The 10,507-nt window shown below is 46.0% G+C and overlaps 1 protein-coding gene across 2 annotated transcripts in view; it reads left to right on the top strand.

Moving 5' to 3' along the window:
• The window catches only part of LOC133130136 (peroxisome proliferator-activated receptor gamma coactivator 1-alpha-like), a 51,941-nt gene extending 44,407 nt beyond the window's left edge, over window positions 1–7,534 (top strand). For both annotated transcript variants that reach the window (XM_061244435.1, XM_061244434.1), the window contains exons 11-13: window positions 570–691; window positions 2,764–2,915; window positions 7,383–7,534. In XM_061244435.1, the coding sequence (XP_061100419.1) occupies window positions 570–691; window positions 2,764–2,915; window positions 7,383–7,477 (369 nt within the window). In that variant the 3' untranslated portion in view covers window positions 7,478–7,534. The remainder of the gene's footprint in view (window positions 1–569; window positions 692–2,763; window positions 2,916–7,382) is intronic.
• Window positions 7,535–10,507: the final 2,973 nt, after the last annotated feature.

Below are 10,507 nucleotides of genomic sequence, written 5' to 3'. Positions count from 1 at the left end.
CCTTTAAAATCTTTTTCATATTTATATATTTATTTATTTCTCTGGAGCGGTTTCTCCCACGAGCGTGCTCTTTTTTTAACCCAGTCACTGCGGAATTCTACTCTGCTCAAAGCTTTTCCGGCAGGAAGAGTTCTCTTCCCTGGAATCACATTCCCGACCGGGAATGCCTCGGGATAGTTATTTTCCAGAAGACCCAGGGTGTGCGCATAGATTATTTAAAGCAGTGTGTTAAATTAAGCAAATAATATTAAGAAAATTGACCAACGGTTCCCAGCCCTGTTCCTGGAAATGTACCATCCCGTTGGGTTCCATTTCAACTTTTAATTTGGCACACCTGATTCGACTAATTAGCAGCTGAATGAGATGTCTAGCCGTTGAATGATGTCTGCCTGGTCAGAGTGAAAGGCTACAGGATGGTAGATCTCCCGGAACAGGCCATTGAAACAGACTGAAATTGCCATTACAGTTGTTGTCAGTTTTATTCAGTGATTCTTCAGAAAGCCGTTGTGAAAAGGCAGCCCTGTCCGGCTGTGTTCTGGTGCTCACGTGGTGCTCCTCTCCCTCCCCAGGAAGAGAGACGGGTGGTGTACATCGGGCGGCTGGGTTCTGATATCACCCGGACCGAGCTCAAACGGCGATTCGAGGTCTTCGGCGAAATCGAGGAGTGCACCGTACACCTGAGAGACGACGGGTAAGGAGAGGGACGGAGAGAGAGAGAGAGAGAGAGAGAGAGAGGGAGACAGACAGAGAGGGAGAGGGAGAGGGAGAGAGAGAGAGAGAGAGAGAGAGAGAGAGAGAGGGAGACAGACAGAGAGGGAGAGGGAGAGAGAGAGAGAGAGAGAGAGAGAGAGAGAGAGAGAGACAGACAGAGAGGGAGAGGGAGGGAGAGAGAGAGAGAGAGAGAGAGAGAGAGAGAGAGAGAGAGAGAGAGAGAGGGAGAGAGAGAGACAGAGAGGGGGAGACAGATAGAGAGGGTGAGAGGATAGATGCCATGTTACTGCCTCGCAAATAATTGGGTATAAATGAGAGTCTTGTCCTGCACAAACTGAATAGAAACTACAGGGCTGTAGCATGTTGTCAAAGACCTGTGCTGATACTGTGATGGAGAGCAGGCAAATGTTAGCGTTAGGGCTCCTCAATTAAATTTCCCGTCTTTTGAGGCTTTTCAGCATTTCACTTAAAACATAGTTTTTTTGTGATTCATTTATTTAGTTTTTACACAGGGAGGTCCAATTAATACTCAATAGGTCATTGTAAATATGCATTAAAAATAAAGTAATTGGCTGAGAACATTACATTAAAGAATCTATTCAGCCCACTAGCTAATTTAAGTAAATAAAATCCCATTCTCCCATCTACGGGTAAAAGTGGTATTTTGCCATGCTTATAAATTATTGGATTAATTGACTTCTCAACCAAAGGTTTTGTTTTCATAACTAGCATGCACAACGAGGCATGATTTAAAAGTATGGTTAGCATCATTGTTTCAACGATGACTCTGCTGTCCTGTACACATTGAAACACATCTGGTCAGTCAACTCCTAAGGAGACGGCAGTTGTCTGCCATCAACACGGTATTTGCATGTTATCTTGCTAGCGAGATTGAATGTTCTCTCATGTCACGTGTAATGAGAAATATCCCGTATTAGCCTATTTGCCTATCAGTTGGCTCGCAAGTTAGATCGCAGACAACCTTTAAAAGCCTAACTTTAGGCTAGCTAGTTAACTAGCTGGCATTAACACTGTCGCTGCCATTTTTCCGTTTAGCGAGAGCTAGCTGGCTAGCCTAGTGAACTCGCTTTGTTGGTATTTATGACTAGCGTAATAAACTAACATTTAGCGATTAGCTGCAAGTTTTCTGTTTATGTCCTAGCTTAACTCTGTTCGGCCACCCTTGCTTCACTGTATTCGACACGTTTTCACAAATTGAGTGCCGGCTTGTCACTTTGGACAGTACCTGTACCGAAATCAGTAGTTAGCGAGCCGTTAACTATTCGAGTAGACCTGCAAAATAGCATTGAGGTTGGTCTTGAAACGAGTTAGATATTGAGGTTCAAATTGAGCTATCTTCAGCGGAAGAGTCGACCAACGTAAACGTATAGTTCACGCTACCATGCCCACAGTAATACTGATGGTGATGCGAATAGAAACCAACGGGGAGAAAATGTCCGCCACATAGGGCAGCACATTCGCTCACTGCCCATGCTCATTTGTGTCCTTGGTCACATGATTGGCCGCATGCGCAACAAAGAGGACACAGAGCCACGGAGGATGAGCCAATGAGAAACGCTGGCACCGAGGATGAGCCAATGAGAAACGCTGGCACCGAGGATGAGCCAATGAGAAACGTTGGCACCGAGGATGAGCCAATGAGAAACGCTGGCACGGAGGATGAGCCAATGAGAAACGTTGGCACAGAGTATGAGCCAATGAGAAACACTGGAGTAGTTGTCAAATGAGGGCGCACTGGATTTTACTTCAGAGCATTTCTCGGGAAATAAAAACGTCTAATGTATATCTTGGTGTGCTGGGGGGGGGGACAACGTCGAATCGGGAAAAAAAAATTGATTGAATACGGTACGTGTCAGTACATGAGCAGAAATATCTAAAATTTGCTGTCAGACATGAACGGAGTCCAGTGGGAAAATAGGGTTTTTGAGTGGAAATATAGGCGTCACTAGGGGGCCCCTTGCCTTAGTACGTGCTGGCGTCCCGCCGCTGACTGCCCCTGCGTCCTCCCGCCTCCTCCCCCCTCCTCTCCAGGGATAACTTTGGCTTCCTCACGTACCGCTACACCTGTGACGCCCTGGCGGCCCTGGAGAACGGACACACCCTGCGCCGGTCCACTGAGCCCCGGTTCCAGCTGTGCTTCGGCGGCCGAAAGCAGTTCTGCCGATCCACCTACACGGACCTGGGTAAGAAATCACCGCCTGGTCGGGGGGGGGGGGGGGGGGGCACGTTGGCTCAGTAGGTTGATATTATATAAATGGTAAATGGTTGGCATTTATATAGCGCCTTTATCCAAAGCGCTGTACAATTGATGCTTCTCATTCACCCATTCATACACGCACTCACACACCGACGGCGATTGACTGCCATGCAAGGCGCCGACCAGCTCGTCAGGAGCATTTGGGGGTTGGGTGTCTTGCTCAAGGACACTTCGACACAGCCCGGGCGGGGGATCGAACCGGCAACCCTCCGACTGCCAGACGACCGCTCTTACTGCCTGAGCCACGTCGGTCCATAATACGGACCATATTATGCCAATAAGAGAAATTGTTGCAAAATGTTGCATCAGTCATCAAACTCGGTTTATAAATGGCAGAGGTTAGTGCCAGGACTGTATCTTTGTGACGGTGTCTGTAGAAAGCGCTACGCAAATGAAGCTGAGCTGAATAGGTTTCCTGTGCCTAAGTTGAGATGACTAACTGAAGGCCGGGACAAGGCACCGGGGGCTATGGGGGAGGGCTGCATTCACCATGATACTTCAGCTGCCAGTTACATTCTCTCCAGATTCATGGAATTGGGGCGAAGGATGTATTATATCATTCATTTAATACCATTTCATCCTGGTTATTTCTCCAAATAACTGCATTTGTTAGTGCAAGGTAAACATATACAAATCTGAATTTGGTAAATTAGATGTTCAGCTAAGAAACCACAGTTTACGTGGAAAAAGGCATCTACATTAGTTAGTCACCTAAATAGTCAGTCAGTTAACTACTTAGTAACATTTATATAATGACGGGTTGCTTCGATCTTGAAATCGGATTGGCTGTGACCGCATTGTGCAGCGATTATACTGTAGATCCGGCACAGCGACGATATTAAAACGGTCGGTTTGTAAACAGCGTCGTCTCCGAAGGCCAGGCAGAGTTCTCGGGTTCCCTGCATCTCCAGATGTCGGCGATAAGGCGTGGTTTCCCCGTGAGCGTCCGCTCTCAGCAGATGCACAGACGCACCGTCCGTCACACCCCGCCCCGCCCGTATTTTTGCGCGTAATAAATATTGCAGTCGTGTGAGATTGGGGTCTTTGGAGAAAGAAAGAAAAAAAAAAAAAGTGCACTGCTGTGGCTGCTAAACCTGCGGTGCCTTAATCATTTATTTTTTTATAACGCGCATGTATATTTCATACGTGGCTTCCCCCATGATTTCAAATGAAAAATCTAAGACTGGAGGGCAAGGTCAGGCCCCATGACTGACACCCACATACCGCTACAAACCGCTGAATCTGCAGGGCAGAGCAGCACTGAGCACGCTCTGTCCCTGAATTTGCAGGGCAGAGTAGCACACTGTGTCCCTGAATCTGCAGGGCAGAGTAGCACTGAGCACGCTCTGTCCCTGAATTTGCAGGGCAGAGTAGCACACTGTGTCCCTGAATCTGCAGGGCAGAGTAGCACTGAGCACGCTCTGTCCCTGAATTTGCAGGGCAGAGTAGCACACTGTGTCCCTGAATCTGCAGGGCAGAGTAGCACTGAGCACGCTCTGTCCCTGAATCTGCAGGGCAGAGTAGCACTGAGCACGCTCTGTCCCTGAATCTGCAGGGCAGAGTAGCTCTGAGCACGCTCTGTCCCTGAATCTGCAGGGCGGAGTAGCACGCTCTGTCCCTGAATCTGCAGGGCAGAGTAGCACTGAGCACGCTCTGTCCCTGAATCTGCAGGGCAGAGTAGCTCTGAGCACGCTCTGTCCCTGAATCTGCAGGGCAGAGTAGCTCTGAGCACGCTCTGTCCCTGAATCTGCAGGGCAGAATAGCACGCTCTGTCCCTGAATCTGCAGGGCGGAGTAGTGATGCTTCAGCCTTCCAGAGTCTCCGTGACGAATATTAATGACCCCCCGATACCCGCGCAAATTGAGTCAAGCACTTAAGTCCAGTTATCGCACGCGGAGAGGATGTGATGTGGGTTTTTACCATGGAATACTAGGCCCAGGAGGCCGGCCTGCTGTCGTACATTTACATAAAACACTGCCTCAATTATTCCAGCGGAGAGAAAAAAAACCCCGTATCTGCTCTTCCAGATAGATTTTATATTACATTTGCAGCCGAGATGCATTTAAAGGGCACATCTATTAACCTTGCAGCTTTCAACCTGGACGGAATGTAACGTTGTAGTTCCGGTGGTTTTGAGAGTGCCCTGCGTCCTTTTGTATTGGAATGTTCTGATTCTGAGGGAGAGGAAACCGTCCCTTTTAACGGTCCTGAAGGATACCGTACTGCTTGGTTTCAGTTCCTCTTTGCCTCACATTTTAATAATAATAATGATAATAATAATAATAATAACAACAATTTGTTAGTTAGCTGAAGCTTTCATCCAAAGCGACTTACAGTGATTAGACTAAGCAGGGGACAATCCCTCTGCAGCAATGCAGGGTTAAGGGCCTTGCTCAAGGGCCCAACCGCTGTGCGGATCTTACAATGGCTACACCGGGGCTTGAACCACCAACCTTCCGGGTCCCAGTCATGTAACTTAGGCCTATGTTTCTCAGATATGGCCAGTGCATATTCCCACAGAGAATAAATGATATTTCACGAGCCCTTTATCAGCGGAGGGGCACAGGAAATGCACTTGGCCATAACAAACTAAATCCGTAGATTGACCAGTAAGAGGTTAAGGAATCGGTGGTGTTGTAACAATGGTCCAACCGGAGGAAAGGGGCAAAGTTCACAGTGTCTTTCTCTCACATTTGCTCCTTTGCCCATTCGGGTCCTGCTTTTAAAGCTTAGCTGGCCGGCGCACTGCCTGTGGGTCCTTCTGCAGGTGTTATATTATTGGTGGTGCACTGCGTGAGGCAGGCCAGCTGTCCTCTGTGGTGCTGCCGTTCCCTGAGTCCAGCGGGCTCTTACCTGCTTCCAGCCTTCTGCCTCCGCAGATTGGACACCATCAGACACAGTGATCACTTTATTAGGTACACCTGCACACCAGCTTGTAAATGCAAAACTGCCACTCATGTGGCAGCAACTAAATGCATAAAAGCATGCAGACGTGGTCAAGAGGTTCAGCTGTTTTTCAGACCAAATGTCAGAATGGGGAAGAAGTGTGAAGTGTACAATGTAAAGTGACTTTGACCGTGGAATGATTGTTGGTGGTTTGAGTATCTCAGAAACTGCTGCTCTCCTGGGATTCGCACGCACAACAGTCCCTAGTGTTTGCAGAGAATTGTGCGAAAAAACAAAAAACATCCAGTGAGCAGCAGTTCTGTGGGCAGAAACGCCTTGTTAATGAGAGAGGTCAGTGGAGAAGGGCCAGACTGGTCAAAACTGACAGGAAGGTGACAGTAATGCAAATAACCACACATTACAACAGTGGTATGCAGAAGAGCATCTCTGAACACACAACATGTCAAAATAACCTCTAATTGGATAATAAAGCTCAAAAAGTAGAAGAAGAAAATAAACCTAATAAAGTGCTCACTGAGTGTATGAACACACACCTGGGGATCCTCCCTCTGGGCCGCTGGTGGCTTATCGGCCGTGGCAGGTTAGCAGGTTAGCGGGTTAGCGGAATCTCGTGTGTAAACGAGCCGTCTGCCACTAAGGACGGAGGGCAGCTGGTGTGCTCTAAACCGGTTTTCCGTTTTCGGCACAATCCTACGATTTATGGCAGCGTTGCTGACATCACAATGGACCTAGATCCACGATGGTTACCGTGGTTTCTGCAGCGCCTGAGCAGGGTAGGGCGCTGCATTAGCTCCTCCCGATAATTAGAGGAGCGCTTGTTTCAGTTCAGCTTATTTGGATTAAATGCTTAAAGTGTTCAGGCATTTTTTTAAATCACCGTCAGTGTAGCCGTTTCCTAGATATGGGGCAAAACTTCTTAGGGCAAACACTCAGTTCTGTTTGGCTTGCATCTCCAGCCACCAGCTCAAACTCCACCCATGAACACTCAAAAACCCCACACCCCAGCGTCTGGTCCACTCGCACGGCTCAAATGCACCAGACAAGATCAATCGAGCACAGAGAAGTATTTGAATCCAAAACAATAACGTACTCGAGTGGTCTGGTTGCCAGGTGTCATCAGTGAGAGACGGTGTTTATGCATCGTGTCATTGACAGGGATAACTGCATCTGCACACAGATATACTGTATGTTTAAAACAATAATCCGATTTATAATATTATGGGCTGCAACATTTATAGTTTACATGAATGTACTGGTTTCCAGTCACATCTTGGTGGTTCTAGACTGGGAAGTAAAAACAAGGGAGCAGCAGTGTGAAAAATGGAGGTGTATTTAAAAGGGGGGGCATTGATCCCCTTCCACCAGTGAAATGGATGTGTGAAAGGCTTTCAGTGACAGCTCTGTTTGTGTGTGTGTGTGCGTGTGTGTGCGTGTGCGTGTGCGTGTGCGTGTGCGTGTGCGCGTGTGCGTGCGTGTGTGATTTCAGACTCTCACTCGGACGACTTCGACCCGACCTCCATCAAGAGCAAGTACGACTGCCTGGACTTCGACAGTCTGCTAAGGGAGGCGCAGAGGAGGTAGCAGACCCGCGCCTCCTCTCTCCGGGCGGGCCCCCCGGAGGGAGACGCCCCCCCCCCCCCCCCCCCCTCCCGTACCCCACACACACACGCGTGTGTCTACTCGCCTGACATTCTCCTCGCGCTGCACGCACAACAACAACAACAACAACAACAACAACAATAACAACAACAACAAAGATAAAAAGTTTACACACAAACAACTCTCGCTGCCAGAGAGACGGGAAGCCCCGCCCTGTAAGGGGAATCGCCGTGGAAACCGTGTGACCACGCCCCCCCCGGCGTGAGTCTCAGTGGACAGACGCACAGACAGGAGACAAAATGGCTTCCCCTCTTCCACACACCACCAACCTGCAGCCTGTTCTCTTTCCATCATCGCTTTTCTTTTGTGGAGTTTGAAAATCTGATATTTGGATGTGGTGTTACATTATGAAAGGATGGGGTTATGGGTCAGAGTGGGGGTGGGGGTGAGGGTGGCAATAAAATATCTATATTAAAATATTTAAGGTAATAATAATAGGATTGTCACCTACATTTCCTGCAAATGTAGCTGTGTCTTTTAAAATGATATGAAAATATTAACGGACAGAAGATTACTTTTGTTTTGTGTACATATCAGACAAAGCTCTTTCTTTGTTACAGCTATGCACTGTAAAATGCAGCCTTTCTAAGCAATGCTGATTTTCATAACGACGAATGTTGATCTGTGGATATTACACTCGTACATTGAAGTGAAATGTATTTTTCATTTAACATGGCATTTCAAATGTGTGATATGAGTACAGAAAAGGGTTTTTGAACTGGATGATGTTTTAGGGGGCAGGGTGGACTGGATTTTTTTAATTTGTACTTTATTTTTTTAGTGTGGTTGTTACATGTCTACTACAGTTTGCATTGTTTTTTTTTTATCTCTTTATAAAATTCCCCACTCCATAGTTTTTTCCAAATGCAGCCAAATGTGAAATACTTTTTTATGTTTTTCATGATTGTAAATGTAAACATTTCTAGGGTTCCGTTTGTCTATTTCTGCTGTTTAATTAATATATTTATATTATCTCCATCACCGGTGGGGGAACCTTACAAATTGAGCTATTTATTTGCATATTTAATTTTCATATTACACTGAATTGGGGGAGGGGATATAGAAAGTATACGTGTTTATAATATTTTTATGGCTTTTCAGAAACGAATTATTCATATAATCTCATCAACTACGAACCCTCATAACCCGTTGCCAGTAGACCTGCTGTACACAACAAAGCCTTTCTGTTTGACCCCTGTGTTCTTTCATAATTAGTCTGATAGCAATAAGAATGATTTTGCAGGTATTTTGCTGTACGCATATCTTCTGTTGAGATGTGCTTGATCATGCGAATGCCCAACAAAGGTTTACAAAGGCTTTCCCTTTCCTGGATTTTTTTAAAAAGTCGATATTGTTGTAAACAAAATAATATACTGTTGCCACTATGAAAAATAATGATGAAGCTTATTTTAAAATGAAGTTAAAAAAATTTAAAAAGCAATAAATTATTTTTTAAAACAGTTGTATTTTATCTTTTCATGTTGTTTAGGTTTTGAACCAGACACATTACCCAGCCGTTCACTACTGTGTGTGTGTGTGTGTGTGTGTGTGTCTGTGTCTGTACAGGCGTGTGCGCGCGCGCGCGTGTGTGTGTGTGCAGGCGTGCGAGCGTGTTCATATTTACACGCATGTGCCTGCATGTACACATGTCCGTGTGTGACATGTGTGTGTGTGTGTGACGTGTGTGGCAGTTGGAGTTAACTACAAGTCAGGCATATACTGTGGTGCGATTCGCCAGTACGTAGCCGTGGTAACCAGTGCATATTACACATGGACTGTGGCGCACACAACATGCGCTCAGTCACTGAAAAGAGTAGTGAATAGTGGGCTCATTCGACAGTGGTGGAAGATGGAATATTCTCTATGGCTCAGTCAGATATCCCACGGCCTGTTTTGTGAGGCAGTTTGACTTAATTACTGCCCTGATCCTGCACCACGCAGCTGCAGATAGTGAGCCCAGCAGAGGGGGAAGGAACTTCTCTGACTGAGGCTTTCTGATCGCAGGTCGTCTTTCATCAAATAGAGCAAAGAAAAATCTGTACTTATTTAATGTTCCCCGATCTGAGCGTGGGTAATGATGTTGTGTCCTATTCTGTAGATGTTGACTGTAGATGACTCCTGATTCACTGTAATGTAAAAAAAAAAAAAAAAAAAAGGAAAAAAAAAAATTCAGCTTTGTAAATTGCTTAGAGTAGCCGTGTAACTGAACACCTGATGATGATGATGATGATGATGATGATGATTATTTTTGTGTGTGAAATACAGGGGACTTGAGTGCTGCTTTTACATGTTTTTAGGAGACGGTGCTTCTTTTGGGCGGACGGTGAGAGAGAGGTTGTGGGGGGGTTTGCGTTGTGTCGCGTTGCGTTGTCTGTCCCGTGTTCTTTCCACGTTGCCTTGTGCCAGCTTCGTGTCACCCGTCTTTTCACCTGTTGTATGCCTTTCTTGTGGACTTCCATTTTGTTTGTTTTTTTATGTGCAGTTCTCATCAGCCGCACCAAGCCAATAAAGGGAAAAGTTTCAAAGAAAAAAAAAGTCTATCGCTGTGTCTCTCTTGGGTTTGTGTGTGTGTCTGTGTATATGTGTATGTGTGTGTGAGTGTGTGTATATTTGTGTATGTGTATGTGTGTGTGTGTTAGTTTGTTTTCCAGCTGCTCACCTCTGGACCCACCCTTATACAAAAATAATATACTATAAATATATATAATATTAATTAATAATATACATCAAATATCAAGGTCGGATATTACATTACAATACATTACATTACAGGGCATTTAGCAGACGCTCTTATCCAGAGCGACGTACAACCAAGTGCAGATCAAACACAAGTACAAGTGTGAAGAGGACCTGAGAGGACAGTACAGTTCCTAGTGTCCGAGTGTAAACATGCAGATAATCAGAAACCTTGAAGAGTACAATCAACTTCCAAACTAGCATACCACAGTTGGC

This window comes from Conger conger, chromosome 6 (assembly GCF_963514075.1).
Source record: "Conger conger chromosome 6, fConCon1.1, whole genome shotgun sequence".
Lineage (NCBI taxonomy): Eukaryota > Metazoa > Chordata > Actinopteri > Anguilliformes > Congridae > Conger > Conger conger.
The sequence above is the reverse complement of the archived record's forward strand: the minus strand, read 5'-3'. Positions and strand labels throughout refer to the sequence as shown.